Raw genomic sequence first — 25,031 nt, forward strand, 5'->3', positions numbered from 1 at the left:
GAGCTGAAGGGTGGGACTGGATGGTGTTAAGAGATAGATGGGAGGGGTTGAGTGGAGCTGAAGGGTGGGACTGGATGGTGTTAAGAGATAGATGGGAGGGGTTGAGTGGAGCTGAAGGGTGGGACTGGATGGTGTTAAGAGATAGATGGGAGGGGTTGAGTGGAGCTGAAGGGTGGGACTGGATGGTGTTAAGAGATAGATGGGAGGGGTTGAGTGGAGCTGAAGGGTGGGACTGGATGGTGTTAAGAGATAGATGGGAGGGGTTGAGTGGAGCTGAAGGGTGGGAATGGATGGTGTTAAGAGATAGATGGGAGGGGTTGAGTGGAGCTGAAGGGTGGGACTGGATGGTGTTAAGAGATAGATGGGAGGGGTTGAGTGGAGCTGAAGGGTGGGACTGGATGGTGTTAAGAGATAGATGGGAGGGGTTGAGTGGAGCTGAAGGGTGGGACTGGATGGTGTTAAGAGATAGATGGGAGGGGTTGAGTGGAGCTGAAGGGTGGGACTGGATGGTGTTAAGAGATAGATGGGAGGGGTTGAGTGGAGCTCAAGGGTGGGACTGGATGGTGTTAAGAGATAGATGGGAGGGGTTGAGTGGAGCTGAAGGGTGGGACTGGATGGTGTTAAGAGATAGATGGGAGGGGTTGAGTGGAGCTGAAGGGTGGGACTGGATGGTGTTAAGAGATAGATGGGAGGGGTTGAGTGGAGCTGAAGGGTGGGACTGGATGGTGTTAAGAGATAGATGGGAGGGGTTGAGTGGAGCTGAAGGGTGGGACTGGATGGTGTTAAGAGATAGATGGGAGGGGTTGAGTGGAGCTGAAGGGTGGGACTGGATGGTGTTAAGAGATAGATGGGAGGGGTTGAGTGGAGCTGAAGGGTGGGACTGGATGGTGTTAAGAGATAGATGGGAGGGGTTGAGTGGAGCTGAAGGGTGGGACTGGATGGTGTTAAGAGATAGATGGGAGGGGTTGAGTGGAGCTGAAGGGTGGGACTGGATGGTGTTAAGAGATAGATGGGAGGGGTTGAGTGGAGTTGAAGGGTGGGACTGGATGGTGTTAAGAGATAGATGGGAGGGGTTGAGTGGAGCTGAAGGGTGGGACTGGATGGTGTTAAAGAGACAGATGGGAGGGGTTGAGTGGAGCTGAAGGGTGGGACTGGATGGTGTTAAGAGATAGATGGGAGGGGTTGAGTGGAGCTGAAGGGTGGGACTGGATGGTGTTAAGAGATAGATGGGAGGGGTTGAGTGGAGCTGAAGGGTGGGACTGGATGGTGTTAAGAGATAGATGGGAGGGGTTGAGTGGAGCTGAAGGGTGGGACTGGATGGTGTTAAGAGATAGATGGGAGGGGTTGAGTGGAGCTGAAGGGTGGGACTGGATGGTGTTAAGAGATAGATGGGAGGGGTTGAGTGGAGCTGAAGGGTGGGACTGGATGGTGTTAAGAGATAGATGGGAGGGGTTGAGTGGAGCTGAAGGGTGGGACTGGATGGTGTTAAAGAGACAGATGGGAGGGGTTGAGTGGAGCTGAAGGGTGGGACTAAAAACAACAAGATAACTAATGTAAAATATACTGTGTCTATAAAATAGGTTCAGAACATTTGTGAAACAGCCCAGTTAAAAATATATGGCAAATAGAAATCAAACTGGATGGTCTTCAGAGCTAGATGGGAGAGGCCGAGGCCTAGATGAAGGATGGGACTGGATGGTCTTCAGAGCTAGATGGGAGAGGCCGAGGCCTAGATGAAGCATGGGACTGGATGGTCTTCAGAGCTAGATGGGAGAGGCCGAGGCCTAGATGAAGCATGGGACTGGATGGTCTTCAGAGCTAGATGGGAGAGGCCGAGGCCTAGATGAAGGATGGGACTGGATGGTCTTCAGCGCTAGATGGGAGAGGCCGAGGCCTAGATGAAGGATGGGACTGGATGGTCTTCAGAGCTAGATGGGAGAGGCCGAGGCCTAGATGAAGCATGGGACTGGATGGTCTTCAGAGCTAGATGGGAGAGGCCGAGGCCTAGATGAAGCATGGGACTGGATGGTCTTCAGAGCTAGATGGGAGAGGCCGAGGCCTAGATGAAGCATGGGACTGGATGGTCTTCAGAGCTAGATGGGAGAGGCCGAGGCCTAGATGAAGCATGGGACTGGATGGTCTTCAGAGCTAGATGGGAGTGGCCGAGGCCTAGATGAAGCATGGGACTGGATGGTCTTCAGAGCTAGATGGGAGAGGCCGAGGCCTAGATGAAGCATGGGACTGGATGGTCTTCAGAGCTAGATGGGAGAGGCCGAGGCCTAGATGAAGCATGGGACTGGATGGTCTTCAGAGCTAGATGGGAGAGGCCGAGGCCTAGATGAAGGATGGGACTGGATGGTCTTCAGAGCTAGATGGGAGAGGCCGAGGCCTAGATGAAGCATGGGACTGGATGGTCTTCAGAGCTAGATGGGAGAGGCCGAGGCCTAGATGAAGCATGGGACTGGATGGTCTTCAGAGCTAGATGGGAGAAGCCGAGGCCTAGATGAAGCATGGGACTGGATGGTCTTCAGAGCTAGATGGGAGAGGCCGAGGCCTAGATGAAGCATGGGACTGGATGGTCTTCAGAGCTAGATGGGAGAGGCCGAGGCCTAGATGAAGCATGGGACTGGATGGTCTTCAGAGCTAGATGGGAGAGGCCGAGGCCTAGATGAAGCATGGGACTGGATGGTCTTCAGAGCTAGATGGGAGAGGCCGAGGCCTAGATGAAGCATGGGACTGGATGGTCTTCAGAGCTAGATGGGAGAGGCCGAGGCCTAGATGAAGCATGGGACTGGATGGTCTTCAGAGCTAGATGGGAGAGGCCGAGGCCTAGATGAAGCATGGGACTGGATGGTCTTCAGAGCTAGATGGGAGAGGCCGAGGCCTAGATGAAGCATGGGACTGGATGGTCTTCAGAGCTAGATGGGAGAGGCCGAGGCCTAGATGAAGCATGGGACTGGATGGTCTTCAGAGCTAGATGGGAGAGGCCGAGGCCTGGATGAAGCATGGGACTGGATGGTCTTCAGAGCTAGATGGGAGAGGCCGAGGCCTAGATGAAGCATGGGACTGGATGGTCTTCAGCGCTAGATGGGAGAGGCCGAGGCCTAGATGAAGGATGGGACTGGATGGTCTTCAGCGCTAGATGGGAGAGGCCGAGGCCTAGATGAAGCATGGGACTGGATGGTCTTCAGAGCTAGATGGGAGAGGCCGAGACCTAGATGAAGCATGGGACTGGATGGTCTTCAGAGCTAGATGGGAGAGGCCGAGGCCTAGATGAAGCATGGGACTGGATGGTCTTCAGAGATAGATGGGAGGGGTTGAGTGGAGCTGAAGGGTGGGACTGGATGGTGTTAAGAGATAGATGGGAGGGGTTGAGTGGAGCTGAAGGGTGGGACTGGATGGTGTTAAGAGATAGATGGGAGGGGTTGAGTGGAGCTGAAGGGTGGGACTGGATGGTGTTAAGAGATAGATGGGAGGGGTTGAGTGGAGCTGAAGGGTGGGACTGGATGGTGTTAAAGAGACAGATGGGAGGGGTTGAGTGGAGCTGAAGGGTGGGACTGGATGGTGTTAAAGAGACAGATGGGAGGGGTTGAGTGGAGCTGAAGGGTGGGACTGGATGGTGTTAAGAGATAGATGGGAGGGGTTGAGTGGAGCTGAAGGGTGGGACTGGATGGTGTTAAAGAGACAGATGGGAGGGGTTGAGTGGAGCTGAAGGGTGGGACTAAAAACAACAAGATAACTAATGTAAAATATACTGTGTCTATAAAATAGGTTCAGAACATTTGTGAAACAGCCCAGTTAAAAATATATGGCAAATAGAAATCAAACTGGATGGTCTTCAGAGCTAGATGGGAGAGGCCGAGGCCTAGATGAAGCATGGGACTGGATGGTCTTCAGAGCTAGATGGGAGAGGCCGAGGCCTAGATGAAGGATGGGACTGGATGGTCTTCAGAGCTAGATGGGAGAGGCCGAGGCCTAGATGAAGCATGGGACTGGATGGTCTTCAGAGCTAGATGGGAGAGGCCGAGGCCTAGATGAAGCATGGGACTGGATGGTCTTCAGAGCTAGATGGGAGAGGCCGAGGCCTAGATGAAGGATGGGACTGGATGGTCTTCAGCGCTAGATGGGAGAGGCCGAGGCCTAGATGAAGCATGGGACTGGATGGTCTTCAGAGCTAGATGGGAGAGGCCGAGGCCTAGATGAAGCATGGGACTGGATGGTCTTCAGAGCTAGATGGGAGAGGCCGAGGCCTAGATGAAGCATGGGACTGGATGGTCTTCAGAGCTAGATGGGAGAGGCCGAGGCCTAGATGAAGGATGGGACTGGATGGTCTTCAGAGCTAGATGGGAGAGGCCGAGGCCTAGATGAAGCATGGGACTGGATGGTCTTCAGAGCTAGATGGGAGAGGCCGAGGCCTAGATGAAGGATGGGACTGGATGGTCTTCAGCGCTAGATGGGAGAGGCCGAGGCCTAGATGAAGGATGGGACTGGATGGTCTTCAGAGCTAGATGGGAGAGGCCGAGGCCTAGATGAAGGATGGGACTGGATGGTCTTCAGAGCTAGATGGGAGAGGCCGAGGGTAGATGAAGGATGGGACTGGATGGTCTTCAGAGCTAGATGGGAGAGGTCGAGGGTAGATGAAGGATGGGATAATAAACAAACAAAAGATTCCTAGGGGAGAGGTGGGAAGGTTAGGGGGTGGCGCAGTGGTCTAGGGCGCTGCATTGCAGTGCTAGCTGTGGTACCAGAGACTCTGGGTTCGCGCCCAGGCTCTGTCGCAGCCGACCGGGAGGTCACTGGGGCGATGCACAATTGGCCGAGCGTCGTCCGGGTTAGGGAGGGTTTGGCCGGTAGGGATATCCTTGTCTCATCACGCACCAGCGACTCCTGTTGTGGGCCGGACGCAGTACGCGCTAACCAGGTCGTCAAGTGCGCGGTGTTTCCTCTGGCACATTGGTGGCTTCCGGGTTGGATGCTCGCTGTGTTAAGAAGCAGTGCGGGTTGTGTTACTAACAATTGGATACCACGAAATTGGGAAGAAAAGGGGTTAAAATTCTAATATATATATATATACACTGTACCAGTCAAAAGTTTGGACACACCTACTCATTCAAGGGTTTTTCTTATTTTTCTTATTTCTACATTGTAGAATAAATGGTGAAGACATCAAAACTATGAAATAACACACATGGAATCATGTAGTAACCAAAAAAGGTGTTAAAGAAATTTAAATATATTTTAGATTCTTCAAAGATGGCACCCTTTGCCTTGATGACAGCTTTGCACACTCTTGGCATTCTCTCAACCAGAGATGAATGATTTTCCTACAGTTTGTCGGCTGCTTTTCCTTCACTCTGCGGTCTAACTCATCCCAAACTATCTCAATTGGGTTGAGGTTGGGGGATTGTGGAGGCCAGGTCATCTGATGCATCACTCCATCTCTTCTTCTTGGTCAAGTAGCCTTTACACAGTCTGGAGGTGTGTTGGGTCATTGTCCTGTTGAAAAACTAATGATAATCCCACTATGCGTAAACCAGATGGGATGTTGTATCGCTGCAGAATGCTGTGGTAGCCATGCTGGTTAATGCGTTCCTTGAATTCTAAATAAATCACTGACACGGTCAACAACATAGCACCCACACACCATCACACCTCCTCCTCCATGCTTCACGTTGGGAACCGAACTAGGCAAACCTGGCTTCGGGACATGACTCTGGATATCCTTGAAAGGCCCAGCCAGAGCCCGGACTTGAGCCCGATCTAACATCTCTGGAGAGACCTGAAAATAGCTGTGCAGCAAAGCTCCCCATCCAACCTGACAGAGCTTGAGAGGATCTGCAGAGAAGAATGGGAGAAACTCCCCAAATACAGGTGTGCCAAACTTGTAGCGTCATACCCAAGAAGACTCGAGGATGTAATCGCTGCCAAAGGTGCTTCAAGAAAGTATTGAGTAAAGGGTCTGAATACTTATGTAAATGGATGAAGGATGTAGGTAATGATGTCAGTCTGGTGTAGAAGGATTGTTCTACTCAGTTATATCACCATCACCAGCTGGGTGTTCTGTGTTCAAGGAGTTTTATAATATTTCTTTTATTTCCTGTGTGATAGTTTTTATTTGTAATACATTTGCAAACATTTTTAAAAGCCTGTTTTCGCATTGTCATTGTGAGATATTGTGTGTAGATTAATGAGGGGGAAACATTTAAAAATACATTTTAGAATAAGGCTGTAACGTAACAAAATGTGGAAAAAGTCAGGTGGTCTGACTACTTTCCAAATGCCCTGTATATATATATTTATTAATGGGGGTTTGGAAATGATGCAGACAATTACATTGACGGAAGGTGCAATCTATCTGCAATATTAAAGCTGATCTACCCCCCTAAAAAAAAGAAAATCAAATTTATCGGTGTCTTAAAAAAGACCTCGTCTCTGTCTGACCACCTCTATAGGCAGATTGTTTCCTTGACGATTGGAGGACAGTTGGAGAGGCTGAAGTCGTCCTGTCTTGATGGTGAACTCGGCCTTCCTGGTCCTCATGGCGGGAAATGGGAAGGAATCTGGTTGGCTCTCCAGTCCAGAGCCGGACTCCACTGGACTCTCTGCATACAGAAAAGGACAATGGTAGAAACCATGAAAACAAACATTAGAGTCTCACTCTATCCTCTTGACCCAATCAATAATATTATGCACATCACGTCTTCCAGAATCAGAACTCCCTCCTCCTTTACCGTGGATGCCAATCATGTGTTCCAGATTCAGAAACACCTCCCCCTTTACCGTGGATGCCAATCATGTGTTCCAGAATCAGAACTCCCTCCCCCTTTACCGTGGATACCAATCATGTGTTCCAGAATCAGAAACCCCTCCCTCTTTACCGTGGATGCCAATCATGTGTTCCAGAATCAGAAACCCCTCCCTCTTTACCGTGGATGCCAATCATGTGTTCCAGAATCAGAACTCTCTCTGCCAGGATCTTGAGAGCTTCCCTCAGCTGCTGCACTCCCTCAGTTCCCCCCTGAGAGACACACAGAGACACACTCCCTCAGTTCCCCCCTGAGAGACACACAGAGACACACTCCCTCAGTTCCCCTCTGAGAGACACACAGAGACACACTCCCTCAGTTCCCCCCTGAGAGACACACAGAGACACTCCCTCAGTTCCCCCCTGAGAGACACACAGAGACACTCCCTCAGTTCCCCCCTGAGAGACACACAGAGACACACTCCCTCAGTTCCCCCCTGAGAGACACACAGAGACACACTCCCTCAGTTCCCCCCTGAGAGACACACAGAGAGACACTCCCTCAGTTCCCCCCTCTGAGAGACAGACAGAGACAGACACTCCCTCAGTTCCCCTCTGAGAGACACACAGAGACACACTCCCTCAGTTCCCCCCTCTGAGAGACACACAGAGACACACTCCCTCAGTTCCCCCCTCTGAGAGACACACAGAGACACACTCCCTCAGTTCCCCCCTGAGAGACACACAGAGACACACACTCCCTCAGTTCCCCCCTGAGAGACACACAGAGACACACTCCCTCAGTTCCAAAACTGAGAGACACACAGAGACACACTCCCTCAGTTCCCCCCTCTGAGAGACACACAGAGACACACTCCCTCAGTTCCCCCCTGAGAGACACACAGAGACACACACTCCCTCAGTTCCCCCCTCTGAGAGACAGACAGAGACAGACACTCCCTCAGTTCCCCTCTGAGAGACAGACAGAGACACTCCCTCAGTCCCCCCCTGAGAGACAGACAGAGACACTCCCTCAGTTCCCTCTCAGAGACAGACAGAGACACACACTCCCTCAGTTCCCTCTCTGAGAGACAGACAGACACTCCCTCAGTTCCCACCTCTGAGAGACAGACAGAGACAGACACTCCCTCAGTTCCCCCCTGAGAGACAGACAGAGACAGACACTCCCTCAGTTCCCCCCTCTGAGAGACAGACAGAGACAGACACTCCCTCAGTTCCCCCCTGAGAGACAGACAGAGACAGACACTCCCTCAGTTCCCCTCTGAGAGACAGACAGAGACACTCCCTCAGTCCCCCCCTGAGAGACAGATCCCCCCTGAGAGACAGACAGAGACAGACACTCCCTCAGTTCCCCTCTGAGAGACAGACAGAGACACTCCCTCAGTCCCCCCCTGAGAGACAGACAGAGACACTCCCTCAGTTCCCTCTCAGAGACAGACAGAGACACACACTCCCTCAGTTCCCTCTCTGAGAGACAGACAGACACTCCCTCAGTTCCCACCTCTGAGAGACAGACAGAGACAGACACTCCCTCAGTTCCCCCCTGAGAGACAGACAGAGACAGACACTCCCTCAGTTCCCCCCTCTGAGAGACAGACAGAGACAGACACTCCCTCAGTTCCCCCCTGAGAGACAGACAGAGACAGACACTCCCTCAGTTCCCCTCTGAGAGACAGACAGAGACACTCCCTCAGTCCCCCCCTGAGAGACAGACAGAGACACTCCCTCAGTTCCCTCTCTGAGAGACAGACAGACACTCCCTCAGTTCCCACCTCTGAGAGACAGACAGAGACAGACACTCCCTCAGTTCCCCCCTGAGAGACAGACAGAGACAGACACTCCCTCAGTTCCCCCCTCTGAGAGACAGACAGAGACAGACACTCCCTCAGTTCCCCCCTGAGAGACAGACAGAGACAGACACTCCCTCAGTTCCCCTCTGAGAGACAGACAGAGACACTCCCTCAGTCCCCCCCTGAGAGACAGACAGAGACACTCCCTCAGTTCCCTCTCAGAGACAGACAGAGACACACACTCCCTCAGTTCCCTCTCTGAGAGACAGACAGACACTCCCTCAGTTCCCCCCTCTGAGAGACAGACAGAGACAGACACTCCCTCAGTTCCCCCCTGAGAGACAGACAGAGACAGACACTCCCTCAGTTCCCCCCTCTGAGAGACAGACAGAGACAGACACTCCCTCAGTTCCCCCCTGAGAGACAGACAGAGACAGACACTCCCTCAGTTCCCCCCTCTGAGAGACAGACAGAGACAGACACTCCCTCAGTTCCCCCCTGAGAGACAGACAGAGACAGACACTCCCTCAGTTCCCCCCTCTGAGAGACAGACAGAGACAAATAACCATAAATACACAATGCAGTGCATACCTCAGGTAAACCCTCTCCTGGCTCCCCCTTCTGCCCCTGTAAACACATTGACACATTCATTATCATTACAAAACCACTTGCAAAAATCACTGAACATCAGCTGTCAGAGCAGCTTACCGATCGCTGCAGCTGTACACAGCCCATCTGTAAATAGCCCATCCATCCAACCAACTACCAACCTCATCTCCATATTTGTTTTGTTTTTCTGCTCTTTTGCACACCAGTATTTCTACATGCACATCCTCATCTGCACATACTGTATCCCAACCAGAAGCCATGGGATTACAGGCAACATCCGCACCGAGCTAAAGGGTAGGGACACTAATCCGGACGCTTATAAGCAATCCCGCTATGCCCTCAGACGAACCATCAAACAGGAAAAGTGTCAATACAGGACGAAGATTGAATCCTACTATGTCGGCTTGGCGGGAGGCCATTATCTTCGGCTTCCATGTCTCATGTATTGCAATACAACTTTTCCATGAAAATGCGCGCAGACTGGTAGAAATGATAGGATAAATTGTTTCCACAAACTTGAAACTCAAACGCTGCCTTTGGAGTCTTTATAAAATAATTACCTCCACGTTTTCCATGGTTGGGGTTTTGCCGATAGGCTACTTTGAAGCAAGGTAAGACGTGCCTCATAATATGGAATAAAACATTCACGCTTCAAACAATTAAGTCTGTTTTCAAAATGCATACTGCCTCCAGTTCGCATTGTAAAGTGACTGGCTGATAGCCTGTTGCCTGGCTGATAGCCTGTTGCCTGGCTGATAGCCTGTTGCCTGGCTGATAGCCTGTTGCCTGGCTGATAGCCTGTTGCCTGGCTGATAGCCTGTTGCCTGGCTGATAGCCTGTTGCCTGGCTGATAGCCTGTTGCCTGCACGTGAAAGGTGAACGGGAGGACCGCTTGAATTACCAGTTGAGTAGTAGCTATTTTTAATCACGCACCAAAACTGTTTTTTTAACACCCGATTTGCATTTAGAATTGTTACACAATGACTGGGGTTCTAAAATACCATGTTTTCCTCCAGCAGCAACCTGCCCGTGGAGCAGCATGAGAAACCCCTCTCAGAACAGGCTCTGGGTGCTGTGATAGTTGTGTTGGAATAAATCAGATATATGATGACTACACACAGGCCAATTTAATTCCACTAAATTATGCGAATTAACCTATAGACTATAGATAAGGCATGATGGGAAAATGTATTTCCAATAGACTGGTATTCCCATCAATGACTAAAAAGCAATATTTTGCAATGTGATCTTTTTAATCCCGGTCATTTTGGCCGGCAACAGTTTTATTTATCAACTTTTCATTTATAAAAATTTTTATCAGCCAAAAGCTAACATGAAAACCCTGGCATTTTGTTTTGCGTGCCTGTGTGAACAACCTTTCCGTACTCACAGGCTGGCCATGCTCCCCTGTTAATCCTGGAGGTCCCTGATGAGAGAGAGAGAGAGAAGAACACAGATCAGAGGACCTACTCCCCCCCCCCCCCCCCCCCCCAAAAAAAAAAACCATCTTTAGATTCATAACATCCCGGTCTAATCGCTCATCATATTCCTGTAGTGCAAGCAGAAACTGGAGGGCGGTGTCACAGGAAGAACCAACACACCACTGAGGTTGGCCGCAATGACTGGTCTGTTTGTTGGTCTCACCGACGGGTCTACCTGGTCATGTACGAGTTAACCCTCTGTTCTGTTTAATAACAGCAGATGAAGGGGATTAGGTTTAACATCATGGCCGAATTGGAACTTTATTGTTGCGATCAGTGAGGTCTGACTAGGGCCACGGGCTGATTAATTATGGCTGAATGAGAACTTTACTGTTGTGATTTGTGAGGTCGGACCAGGGCCATATGCTGATTAACCGTTGGCCTACAATTTCTGCGACCCTGGGGAAATCTAATTCATCAAAATCCGTCTGTTTAAAGCTAGAGATATCTGTTGTTTTTCCCCTCTGTGGGCTCCATCTCAATCCACCACGTCCTCTGAATGGTGACAGAGCTAGAGATATCTGTTGTTTTTCCCCTCTGTGGGCTCCATCTCAATCCACCACGTCCTCTGAATGGTGACAGAGCTAGAGATATCTGTTGTTTTTTCCCTCCGTGGGCTCCATCTCAATCCACCACGTCCTCTGAATGGTGACAGAGCTAGAGATATCTGTTGTTTTTTCCCTCTGTGGGCTCCATCTCAATCCACCACGTCCTCTGAATGGTGACAGAGCTAGAGATATCTGTTGTTTTTTCCCTCTGTGGGCTCCATCTCAATCCACCACGTCCTCTGAATGGTGACAGAGCTAGAGATATCTGTTGTTTTTTCCCTCTGTGGGCTCCATCTCAATCCACCACGTCCTCTGAATGGTGACAGAGCTAGAGATATCTGTTGTTTTTTCCCTCTGTGGGCTCCATCTCAATCCACCACGTCCTCTGAATGGTGACAGAGCTAGAGATATCTGTTGTTTTTTCCCTCTGTGGGCTCCATCTCAATCCACCACGTCCTCTGAATGGTGACAGAACTAGAGATATCTGTTGTTTTTTCCCCTCCGTGGGCTCCATCTCAATCCACCACGTCCTCTGAATGGTGACAGAGCTAGAGATATCTGTTGTTTTTCCCCTCTGTGGGCTCCATCTCAATCCACCACGTCCTCTGAATGGTGACAGAGCTAGAGATATCTGTTGTTTTTTCCCTCCGTGGGCTCCATCTCAATCCACCACGTCCTCTGAATGGTGACAGAGCTAGAGATATCTGTTGTTTTTTTCCCTCTGTGGGCTCCATCTCAATCCACCACGTCCTCTGAATGGTGACAGAGCTAGAGATATCTGTTGTTTTTTCCCTCTGTGGGCTCCATCTCAATCCACCACGTCCTCTGAATGGTGACAGAGCTAGAGATATCTGTTGTTTTTTCCCTCTGTGGGCTCCATCTCAATCCACCACGTCCTCTGAATGGTGACAGAGCTAGAGATATCTGTTGTTTTTTCCCTCTGTGGGCTCCATCTCAATCCACCACGTCCTCTGAATGGTGACAGAGCTAGAGATATCTGTTGTTTTTTCCCTCTGTGGGCTCCATCTCAATCCACCACGTCCTCTGAATGGTGACAGAACTAGAGATATCTGTTGTTTTTTCCCCTCCGTGGGCTCCATCTCAATCCACCACGTCCTCTGAATGGTGACAGAGCTAGAGATATCTGTTGTTTTTTCCCCTCCGTGGGCTCCATCTCAATCCACCACGTCCTCTGAATGGTGACAGAACTAGAGATATCTGTTGTTTTTTCCCCTCCGTGGGCTCCATCTCAATCCACCACGTCCTCTGAATGGTGACAGAGCTAGAGATATCTGTTGTTTTTTCCCTCTGTGGGCTCCATCTCAATCCACCACGTCCTCTGAATGGTGACAGAGCTAGAGATATCTGTTGTTTTTTCCCTCTGTGGGCTCCATCTCAATCCACCACGTCCTCTGAATGGTGACAGAGCTAGAGATATCTGTTGTTTAACCAGGTCTAACCAGGGCCACACGTTGATTCATTATGGCTGAATGAGAAGTTTACTTTTGTGATCAGTGAAGTCTGATGTATGGATGCGTCGCAAATGTTCCCTGGTCAAAATTAGTGTACTCCGTTTGGGAGGCAGTCTTTGAACACAAGGTCTTTAAAAGAGATCCTGTCTACCTCCTGATCAAAACAGATGTCCGTGTTGGAATACACTTTCATAACAAATTCCTTCTAAAGCAGTCCAGTGTTTTCTAATGAGAACATTAGGGGGAACATGTTTGCCTCACCCTCTCCCCTGTGTCTCCTTTAGACCCTGGGTCCCCAGCCGTGCCTTGGAGGCCTCCCTCTGCCTGAAACACACAAACAGGAAGAGGTATCAGACATCTCCCTCACACAGCTAGGCTCACACTGCCCTGACCTTGACCATAGTAACATCTCTGCTATGTAATGTTGACCTGACCGTGACCATAGTAACATCTCTGCTATGTAATGTTGACCCTGACTGTGACCATAGTAACATCTCTGCTATGTAATGTTGACCCTGACTGTGACCATAGTAACATCTCTGCTATGTAATGTTGACCCTGACTGTGACCATAGTAACATCTCTGCTATGTAATGTTGACCTTGACCATAGTAACATCTCTGCTAGGTAATGTCACCCTGACCGTAACCAAAGTAACATCTCTGCTATGTAATGTTGACTTTGACCATAGTAACATCTCTGCTATGTAATGTTGACTGTGACCATAGTAACATCTCTGCTATGTAATGTCACCCTGACCGTAACCATAGTAACATCTCTGCTATGTAATGTTGACCTTGACCATAGTAACATCTCTGCTATGTAATGTTGACCTTGACCAGAGTAACATCTCTGCTATGTAATGTTGACCTGACCGTAACCATAGTAACATCTCTGCTATGTAATGTTGACCGTGACCGTAACCATAGTAACATCTCTGCTATGTAATGTTGACCTGACCTTGACCATAGTAACATCTCTGCTATGTAATGTTGACCTGGCCGTAACCATAGTAACATCTCTGCTATGTAATGTTGTCCTGACTGTGACCATAGTAACATCTCTGCTATGTAATGTTGACCTGACTGTGACCATAGTAACATCTCTGACATTATACTAGACTATTTGGTACTCACGTCTCGCCCTGGGAGACCTGGAACTCCTGCTGGTCCGATTGGTCCAGGGGGACCTGTGATGTCACAGAAACAGTTCCAGAACATATTCGTGTTGATGGTACTTGTAGTTCTTAGAGAGAAAAACACTGATACAAACACACACCTGCAGGGGGACACACACCAGCAGGGACACACCAGCAGGGACACACACTTGCAGGGACACACACCAGCAGGGACACACACTTGCAGGGACACACACCTGCAGGGACACACACCTGCAGGGACACACAGGGACACACACCTGCAGGGACACATAGGGACACACACCTGGAGGGACACACACTTGCAGGGACACACACCTGCAGGGACACACACCTGCAGGGACACACAGGGACACACACCTGCAGGGACACACACCTGCAGGGACACACACTTGCAGGGACACACACCTGCAGGGACACACACCTGCAGGGACACACACCTGCAGGGACACACAGGGACACACACCTGCAGGGACACACACTTGCAGGGACACACACCTAGAGGGACACACACTTGCAGGGACACACACCTGCAGGGACACACACGGATACACAATTGCAGGGACACACACTTGCAGGGACACACACCTGCAGGGACACACACCTGCAGGGACACACAGGGACACACACTTGCTGGGACACACAGGGACACACACGGACACACACTTGCAGGGACACACACCTGGAGGGACACACACCTGGAGGGACACACACCTGGAGGGACACACACTTGCAGGGACACACAGGGACACACACCTGCAGGGACACACACCTGGAGGGACACACACTTGCAGGGACACACACCTAGAGGGACACACACTTGCAGGGACACACAGGGACACAGATACACACAGAAATGAAGTTGTACCTGGGGGTCCAAGGGGACCAGGTGGACCGGGAGGGCCGGCTACGAACTCAGGAAGAGCTGGAGTAAGAGGTGCTTCCTCTGATTAAAACACAACAAGAAATGCAGTATTTACCGAAGTTGTACCACAGAGGCGGTCAGTGATGTTACATTTCTATTACAGCATATTGGATGACTGTCCTTCATATTCCATTCACCCAGCTCAATGTAACAGCGATAGGTTTAGGCTCCTACATGATACACTCTAATTTGAAATCAATGTACCCAGAGGAGGACGGAAGCAAGCTGTCCTCCAGCTACACCATGGTGCTACCCTAGAGGGTGCTGTTGAGTCTACTGTAGAGTCTAATTGCAAAACAGTGTGTTTTAATCAATTATTTGGTGACGTGAATATATTTAGTATAGTTTTATCTAAAAAGGAATAACTTTTTAACTGTTTACAATTTTTATTTCTATGAAATTCACTGAGGAAGATGGTCCTCCTCTTCCTCCTCTGAGAAGCCTCCACTGTTGTACCACTTTGCTGTAAAATCTCAATGGTGTTTCATTAAAGTTTGTAGGACCTCTGACCCAACACTTCCCCCTTGTAGTGTGTGTGTGTGTGTGTGTGTGTGTCTGTCTGTGTGTTTGTATGCGTGTGTGTGTGTGTGTGTGTGTGTTGTCCTGTCTAGTATGTGTTGTCCTGTCTAGCATGTGTTGTCCTGTCTAGTATGTGTTGTCCTCTCTAGTATGTGTTGTCCTCTCTAGTATGTGTTGTCCCGTCTAGTATGTGCTGTCCTGTCTAGTATGTGTTGTCCTGTCTAGTATGTGTTGTCCTGTCTAGTATGTGTTGTCCTGTCTAGTATGTGTTGTCATGTCTAGTATGTGTTGTCCTGTCTAGTATGTGTTGTCCTGTCTAGTATGTGTTGTCCTGTCTAGTATGTGTTGTCCTCTCTAGTATGTGTTGTCCTCTCTAGTATGTGTTGTCCTGTCTAGTATGTGCTGTCCTGTCTAGTATGTGTTGTCCTGTCTAGTATGTGTTGTCCTGTCTAGTATGTGTTGTCCTGTCTAGCATGTGTTGTCCTGCCTAGTATGTGTTGTCCTGTCTAGTATGTGTTGTCCTGTCTAGTATGTGTTGTCCTGTCTAGTATGTGTTGTCCTGTCTAGTATGTGTTGTCCTGTCTAGTATGTGTTGTCCTGTCTAGTATGTGTTGTCCTGTCTAGTATGTGTTGTCCTGTCTAGTATGTGTTGTCCTCTCTAGTATGTGTTGTCCTCTCTAGTATGTGTTGTCCTGTCTAGTATGTGCTGTCCTGTCTAGTATGTGTTGTCCTGTCTAGTATGTGTTGTCCTGTCTAGTATGTGTTGTCCTGTCTAGTATGTGTTGTCCTGTCTAGTATGTGTTGTCCTGTCTAGTATGTGTTGTCCTGTCTAGTATGTGTTGTCCTGTCTAGTATGTGTTGTCCTGTCTAGTATGTGTTGTCCTGTCTAGCATGTGTTGTCCTGTCTAGTATGTGTTGTCCTGTGTGTATGCAAGTGTGTATATATATGTTTCTGTGTTAGTCTAAACCCGAATCACTTCCTCTTCACCCTAACCGTGAGCGTTAACCCAAACATCCCCAACCCCAGCCAGCACACTTAAAGTGCACTGGTGGAATCATCCGTCCGTCTGGAACTAATTCCAGCTGCTGCTGTAGTTTCCCTCTAGCCACATCAGGAGGGCCTATGAGTGGCAGAGCCTTGCCTCCATCCCCTCTCTATACGGGCCTGGGATTTGGCTCCTGGCTGGTTCTGAGTTTCCAGACTGCTGTGCTGACAGTTTACAAATGAGCTGTGATTTACAGCCAGCTGGCTCAAGCAGCTAACACAGCCAACAGCCTCTCCTCTCCTCTCCTCTCCTCTCCTCTCCTCTCCTCTCCTCTCCTCTCCTCTCCTCTCCTCTCCTCTCCTCTCCTCTCCTCTCCTTTCCTCTCCTCTCCTCTCCTCTCCTCTCCTCTCCTCTCCTCTCCTCTCCTCTCCTCTCCTCTCCTCTCCTCTCCTCTCCTCTCCTCTTCTCTTCTCTTCTCTTCTCTCCTCTCCTGCCTCCTCTCCTCTCCTCTCCTGCCTCCTCTCCTCTCCTCTCCTCTCCTCTCCACAGACCCAGATCTAGACCAAGACCCACACTAAACTTAAACCCCAATCTAAACCCCAATCTAAACCCCAATCTAAACCCTAATCTAAACCCCAATCTAAACCCTAATCTTAACCCTAATCTTAACCACACTGCTAACCTTATGCCTAACCCTAACCACACTGCTAACCTTATGCCTAACCCTAACCACACTGCTAACCTTATGCCTAACCCTAACCCCACTGCTAACCTTATGCCTAACCCTAACCACACTGCTAACCATATGCCTAACCCTAACCACACTGCTAACCTTATGCCTAACCCTAACCCCACTGCTAACCTTATGCCTAACCCTAACCACACTGCTAACCTTATGCCTAACCCTAACCCCACTGCTAACCTTATGCCTAACCCTAACCACACTGCTAACCTTATGCCTAACCCTAACCCCACTGCTAACCTTATGCCTAACCCTAACCACACTGCTAACCTTATGCCTAACCCTAACCCCACTGCTAACCTTATGCCTAACCCTAACCACACTGCTAACCTTATGCCTAACCCTAAAATGAACCTTTTGATTTTGCAGTTTGGCCAAATACTGGTAACCCCAGTCAGCCTGCACTGCCCCCGGTGTTGAACTATGGCACATTAACCTGTGTTTGCCTTGTCTGACCCATTCTAGTCACCATCACAAGCTCATCCATGGAAAACAGTTTGTATTTATATACCGGTCCTGGTATGAATTAATCACATAATATTTCAGTTTAAAGTCTAGAATAGGTATTTTCTGTGAAATAGAGATACCTGTTAGCAGCTGTGTGGACATAGAGACCCATGCTACCTGTTAGCAGCTGTGTGGACATAGAGACACATGGTAGCTGTTAGCAGCTGTGTGGCCATAGAGACCCATGGTAGCTGTTAGCAGCTGTGTGGACATAGAGACCCATGGTAGCTGTTAGCAGCTGCGTGGACATAGAGACCCATGGTAACTGTTAGCAGCTGTGTGGACATAGAGACCCATGGTAACTGTTAGCAGCTGTGTGGACATAGAGACCCATGGTAGCTGTTAGCAGCTGCGTGGACATAGAGACCCATGGTAACTGTTAGCAGCTGCGTGGACATAGAGACCCATGGTAACTGTTAGCAGCTGTGTGGCCATAGAGACCCATGGTAGCTGTTAGCAGCTGCGTGGACATAGAGACCCATGGTAGCTGTTAGCAGCTGTGTGGCCATAGAGACCCATGGTAGCTGTTAGCAGCTGCGTGGACATAGAGACCCATGGTAGCTGTTAGCAGCTGCGTGGACATAGAGACCCATGGTAGCTGTTAGCAGCTGCGTGGACATAGAGACCCATGGTAGCTGTTAGCAGCTGTGTGGCCATAGAAACCCATGGTAGCTGTTAGCAGCTGCGTGGACATAGAGACCCATGGTAGCTGTTAGCAGCTGTGTGGACATAGAGACCCATGGTAGCTGTTAGCAGCTGTGTGGCCATAGAGACCCATGGTAGCTGTTAGCAGCTGCGTGGACATAGAGACCCATGGTAGCTGTTAGCAGCTGCGTGGACATAGAGACCCATGGTAACTGTTAGCAGCTGTGTGGACATAGAGACCCATGGTAACTGTTAGCAGCTGTGTGGACATAGAGACCCATGGTAGCTGTTAGCAGCTGCGTGGACATAGAGACCCATGGTAACTGTTAGCAGCTGCGTGGACATAGAGACCCATGGTAACTGTTAGCAGCTGTGTGGCCATAGAGACCCATGGTAGCTGTTAGCAGCTGCGTGGACATAGAGACCCATGGTAGCTGTTAGCAGCTGCGTGGACATAGAGACCCATGGTAACTGTTAGCAGCTGTGTGGACATAGAGACCCATGGTAACTGTTAGCAGCTGTGTGGACATAGAGACCCATGGTAGCTGTTAGCAGCTGCGTGGACATAGAGACCCATGGTAGCTGTTAGCAGCTGCGTGGACATAGAGACCCATGGTAACTGTTAGCAGCTGCGTGGACATAGAGACCCATGGTAACTGTTAGCAGCTGTGTGGCCATAGAGACCCATGGTAGCTGTTAGCAGCTGCGTGGACATAGAGACCCATGGTAGCTGTTAGCAGCTGTGTGGCCATAGAGACCCATGGTAGCTGTTAGCAGCTGCGTGGACATAGAGACCCATGGTAGCTGTTAGCAGCTGCAGTATGAATGTGGACACACAAGGAAACAATCAACTTCATTCAACCCAGTATTTCCTGTTGTAGTAATTCTGTACATGAGACATTTTGACCCTGGTAAATAACAACCTGATGCATTTTAACTACTAATGTAATGTCTTTGTTACAGACTGAAGCAAACATGGCTATTTTGAGGAGGACAGATACTCTGAGGCCCTCTCAGTAGTTCTAATTAATTGCTTCTCCTTCATGGATATGAACATATATTCAGTTGCACCGTATGTATTTCTAGCTCTGCCCTTGTTCTGCATTCATTGGTCCTTGGCCAGTGTTCCAATCGTAGTTGACAGGAAGAGCTCATAGAAAACAATACCATCTACTGAGGCTGAGATGGTGATGATGGTGGTTGTGTGTGTGAAGGGAGGGTGGGGGGGGGTCCACTCACCCTGCTCGTCGAACCCGAACATGTCACCCCTCGGCTGGGTAGAGGAGTGACGTGGCCTTGGAGGGCCTGGAGGTCCGGGGAGGCCTGGAAAACCGATCTCTCCTGGTCTTCCTCGCTCTCCCATTGGCCCTGGGAATCAGAGGGGACATATCATCTCACAACAATAGGCATTCTGATATTGAAGATAAATGACCTGGACGTGCATTCTCTTACGTCAGACGCCGTCACTCCTATGCAACGCTCGCAGGCGGAATCTTCTGACGCAAGACAATGCTGAACAATGTTGAAAAACCAGAACGAATGTCATGCATTCCCATCTGAGGAATATTAGGATGGATCACCTGTCGGTCCGGTCTGTCCTGGAACCCCTGCCTCGCCAGCTGGGCCTGGAATACCTGGTGATCCGATTGGCCCTGGTGGTCCTCTTCCTCCTATGGACCAGAACCAGAACAATGTGTTTACCATGTTGAGAGGTAACCTCCCCAGAGGTGATGTATGGCTGCAGGTAGGATGGAGGGCCTATGGGGGAGGGGTTAGGGGTGTTACCTGTCTCCAGGTAGGATGGAGGGCCTATGGGGGAGGGGTTAGGGGTGTTACCTGGCTCCAGGTAGGATGGAGGGCCTATGGGGGTGGGGTTAGGGGTGTTACATGGCTCCAGGTAGGATGGAGGGCCTATGGGGGAGGGGTTAGGGGTGTTACCTGGCTCCAGGTAGGATGGAGGGCCTATGGGGGAGGGGTTAGGGGTGTTACCTGGCTCCAGGTAGAATGGAGGGCCTATGGGGGAGGGGTTAGGGGTGTTACCTGGCTCCAGGTAGGATGGAGAGCCTATGGGGGTGGGGTTAGGGGTGTTACCTGGCTCCAGGTAGGATGGCGGGCCTATGGGGGAGGGGTTAGGGGTGTTACCTTACTGCAGGTAGGATGGAGGGCCTATGGGGGAGGGGTTAGGGGTGTTACCTTACTGCAGGTAGGATGGAGGGCCTATGGGGGAGGGGTTAAGGGTGTTACCTGGCTCCAGGTAAGATGGAGGGCCTATGGGGGAGGGGTTAGGGGTGTTACCTGGCTCCAGGTAGGATGGAGGACCTATGGGGGAGGGGTTAGGGGTGTTACCTTACTGCAGGTAGGATGGAGGGCCTATGGGGGAGGGGTTAGGGTTGTTACCTTACTGCAGGTAGGATGGAGGGCCTATGGGGGAGGGGTTAGGGGTGTTACCTGGCTCCAGGTAGGATGGAGGGCCTATGGGGGAGGGGATAGGGGTGTTACCAGGCTCCAGGTAGGATGGAGGGTCTATGGGGGAGGGGTTAGGGGTGTTACCTGGCTCCAGGTAGGATGGAGGGCCTATGGGGGTGGGGTTAGGGGTGTACACCTCGTTATCACTGGAAACCTCTGTTGAGTTGTTGAAGGATGGTGATGGTGAACCTGCCCCGTCTAGCAGTTTAATCTGGAATAACAAAAGAGCCAGGGTCAGATTAAATATAATCATAATTTTCTTAATCGTCATCATCTTCAACCAGCCATCTTTCTTCCATGTCCTCTGTTCTCTTTTCCCCTGTCATTCCTTCTTACCTTGGACTCGATGTAGTTCAGTCTGCTGTTCATGTTAGTGAAGCCGGTGCAGTTCATACACTCTGCAACGAGAGAGAGAGAGGAGAGAGGAGATGACAGACACACACACACACACAAACACACACACACCCTCTCCTGGCAGTGGGTTAATACCACCACTACTGGGAAGCCAAAAGACACACAAAAGAACAATAGCCGTAAAACAATATCCAGGAATTTATTAGCTATTCTTAAATATTTTCTTCATTAAATCACACTCAGGCAGACTAAACATCATCTTTCCCTCTTTCTCTCCAACACACACACAGACTTTCAACAGCAACATTCTGAGGGGTATGAATGAATCAAATAGGTTTTATTGGCATTTAATTGTTTTGAGAGAAAAGTCAAGATCATATCAACTAATCTACTGGTTCCCACAATGGGGTAATTGAGACACCATTTGTATAATAATCTGGTCAATGGGGTACTCAGGACACCACGTGTATAATAATCTGGTCAATGGGGTACTCAGGACACCACTTGTATAATAATCTGGTCAATGGGGTACTCAGGACACCACTTGTATAATAATCTGGTCAATGGGGTACTCAGGACACTACTTGTATAATAATCTGGTCAATGGGGTACTCAGGACACTACTTGTATAATAATCTGGTCAATGGGGTACTCAGGACACCACGTGTATAATAATCTGGTCAATGGGGTACTCAGGACACCACGTGTATAATAATCTGGTCAATGGGGTACTCAGGACACCATTTATATAATAATCTGGTCAATGGGGTATTCAGGACACCACTTGTATAATAATCTGGTCAATGGGGTACTCAGGACACTACTTATATAATAATCTGGTCAATGGGGTACTCAGGACATCATTCACATAATAATCTGGTCACCTCTGAGTAAACTACATGACATGCACAGAGGAACGTTAGTCTATGAGTGTAGCCTGTAAATAGAATGTTCTGTTATAGAATGTCAAGAACAGAAGTGTTCCGGAATGTTCCCCATTCCACAGACACATCTGGCCACACAAACCTAATGATGTAGAATGCCATTGCCATGGACAACTAGCAGTCATAAATAACTAGTCATTGCAACAACAAAAGGAGCTGAAACGGTTCTGGCTTCTCTATATCATGGTTTAACCACTGTACACAGGGTTCCAGCCGTTGAGGTTTATGGTCTGAAATAGGACAGGCAGGGTTTAGGTGTGTGTGTGTGGGGGGGGGGGGGGGGGGGGGGTCCAAAGTGTTGGTTTACCATTGGTATAAGCATCCACAAACAGAAGCACCAATCAAGGGCTCAACCAAACACATTCCTCTGTAATGAATCTGCCCACATACTCAGTACTGTTTATCTAGCCACTTCAGTGAGACCAAAATGAAGCCAATTAGCTCCTTGGGATAAGAGCAATTGCACTGAGTATCGGTACAGTAGGGTGTATGGGGGTGATATATGTACACACCGATATGGAGTGTTCAGTGTACAGTTCAAGGGGGGTTGGTTAGGGCACAGACGTGATATGACCCTCTCTCTCTCTGTTCTCTCCCAGGGTTATATCAGCTCTTACCCATCATCCAGGGGCAGGATGGGTGCACCCTTAACCCCCCCCCCCTTGGGATCTGGAGTCATTACTGTGTCATAAACACACGCCACAGAGACGAGTCTTCGTGTCATGAACGTGAGCCAGAGGTAATCTATACCAACATGTGGAGGGAGTGTAAGCATCACAGCAGAGAAAGGCAAAGTTCTGTTGTGTGAAAGCTAACGCAGCACTTATAGTGGAACCACAACCTACAGAGGAAGTATGTTGGGATCTGTAATGACACCATGGCAACGTAATGACACCATGGCAACGTAATGTCACCATGGCAACGTAATGTCACCACGGCAACGTAATGACACCATGGCAACATAAAGACACCATGGCAATGTAATGACACCACGGCAACATAATGACACCACGGCAACATAAAGACACCATGGCAACACAAAGACACCATGGCAACTTAAATAAAGGTAAAATAAAAAATAAAATAAAACACCATGGCAACACAAAGATATGGAGTCTCATTCTATTTATTTTTCTTGGAATGATCTGAGTTTTTGGGAGAGGATTTAATGACGTAGTCCTTTATACTGTAGTTATTACAGTAACAAGGTATTGCGCTAAATAAACAAACAAACTACATTTTCCTGTTTAAATTCTCAGAGGAGTCTGATCACGTTCATGTTTTTGTCTAGTTCTGCAAACAGATACACTTTTGGCAACTTTACTGACAAAACAAGAACAACCGCCAACTGGACACAGCACGTCATTTCAACGTGGATCATTCGTGAATATTTGGTTGAGACGTTGATCAATGAGATTACAACCTATATACACCCACTCAAAAAGAAGGTTAGCTGAATATACAATGTGTTATCACTATGTTATCACTATGTTATCACTATGAGTTATTTCAACCATCTGAAAGCACAACCAGATTCCAATGGAAAAACCATGTCTGATTTCTTTTGGGGGTTTAGTTCTCATCTAAATGAGCTATCATTGCACATTCAACCATTTAAAAGCACAACAAAGTTCAAATGGGAATAAAAATGTCAGATTTGATTTAGTTGTAGGATTTACTGTATGAATGCATTATCACTGTGCTTCATTCAATAGCAGAACCAAATCACCTGGATTGCAGCTGGTTGAGATTACATTAAACGTACATAGAACAAGTGATCAATGCTGTTGCAGATTCTGCGCAGATTGTAAACATCTCCCACTGACCTACGACCTTAGCATGTTATCTTGAACATATACTACTACATAAGTAGACATTTACAGTAGACATTTACAGTAGACATTTACAGTAGACATTTACAGTTACAGCAACCTTAAAATGAATAACATAACAAGTGATCAATGCTGTTGGAGATTTGGTACAGATAATTATAGCAATTGTGACTATAGCAATCTCCACTGACCTACGACCATAGCATGTCATTTTGAACATATACTACTACATAAGTAGACATTTACAGTAGACATTTACAGTAGACATTTACAGTAGACATTTACAGTAGACATTTATAGTAGACATTTACAGTAGACATTTACAGTAGACATTTACAGTAGACATTTATAGTAGACATTTACAGTAGACCTTTACAGTAGACATTTACAGTAGACATTTATAGTTACAGTAACCTTAAAATGAATAACAGTTACATGGCCATATTTTAAGGTTGAATGTGACATTAGTTTAAGAAGACAGCCTTAACTTCAGTCTATTTACTGTATTTAAAGTAATATTGAAATGTATTTAGTTGACACCACAACCAGATATCAACGTTTAAAGGACATGTATATCTACTGCTTGGATAGTTCCATCTGAGCCACTGGCTAAATCCCATTCTTTAACTTTTAGTTTTGGAAGAGTTGGAGACGTGAATCCCAACAAATAATTTGTCAACAAGTTAATGGGTCATTTACTGTATTTCAAAAGGGATGTTGAATTGTGTTTGGTTGTCAACGCAACCAAATATCAACATTTGAAGGAGATGGATTCACGTCTCCATCTCAACCAAGAATCTAAGTTAAAGAAGAAAAAAAATTGGGTTGAGGTCAAACCCTACACCCTAGCCTGAGGTCAAACCCTACACACTAGCCTGAGGTCAAACCCTACACCCTAACCTGAGGTCAAACCCTACACCCCAACCCAAGCACTCTGTTCCGCCATCTTTGGTCTCTTGGCGCTCCCACCCTTACAGGAGGGCAGTTCCTGATCAGCCCAGTCAAAGCTCTTTGTCCGGGCACCCCAACAGGGGAACAAGCTTCCCCCTAAAGTCAGGACAGCGGAGTCCCTGCCCATCTTTCAGAAAACATCTGAAACCCTACTTCCTTGAAGACCATCTTAAACTTGAACCCTGGGCTGAATTGAAACAATGGCAGTTGATGACTTTGTAAACGTTATACAGGCATAAATAATATTAGTGATGATACTAAACTGGTAAAACTATGGTGACATTTCATTTGCTCTGTTAAACCTACCCTTTAGAATGACCTTGACAGCAACAGTACATC

General features: G+C 48.6%; 1 protein-coding gene across 2 annotated transcripts in view; it reads right to left on the reverse strand.

Moving 5' to 3' along the window:
- Positions 1-5,905: 5,905 nt before the first annotated feature.
- LOC116354703 (collagen alpha-1(XXVI) chain-like) overlaps positions 5,906-25,031 on the reverse strand; it is a 46,225-nt gene continuing 27,099 nt past the window's right edge. For both annotated transcript variants that reach the window (XM_031795266.1, XM_031795265.1), the window contains exons 4-14: positions 20,948-21,009; positions 20,696-20,822; positions 19,726-19,815; positions 19,385-19,513; positions 14,690-14,767; positions 13,802-13,854; positions 12,928-12,990; positions 10,556-10,591; positions 9,148-9,183; positions 6,928-7,018; positions 5,906-6,602 (exon numbers count right to left, since the gene is read on the reverse strand). In XM_031795266.1, coding sequence (XP_031651126.1) covers positions 6,415-6,602; positions 6,928-7,018; positions 9,148-9,183; positions 10,556-10,591; positions 12,928-12,990; positions 13,802-13,854; positions 14,690-14,767; positions 19,385-19,513; positions 19,726-19,815; positions 20,696-20,822; positions 20,948-21,009 — 953 coding nt within the window. In that variant the 3' untranslated portion in view covers positions 5,906-6,414. The remainder of the gene's footprint in view (positions 6,603-6,927; positions 7,019-9,147; positions 9,184-10,555; positions 10,592-12,927; positions 12,991-13,801; positions 13,855-14,689; positions 14,768-19,384; positions 19,514-19,725; positions 19,816-20,695; positions 20,823-20,947; positions 21,010-25,031) is intronic.

Source organism: Oncorhynchus kisutch, linkage group LG18 (genome assembly GCF_002021735.2).
Source record: "Oncorhynchus kisutch isolate 150728-3 linkage group LG18, Okis_V2, whole genome shotgun sequence".
Classification (NCBI taxonomy): Eukaryota; Metazoa; Chordata; class Actinopteri; order Salmoniformes; family Salmonidae; genus Oncorhynchus; species Oncorhynchus kisutch.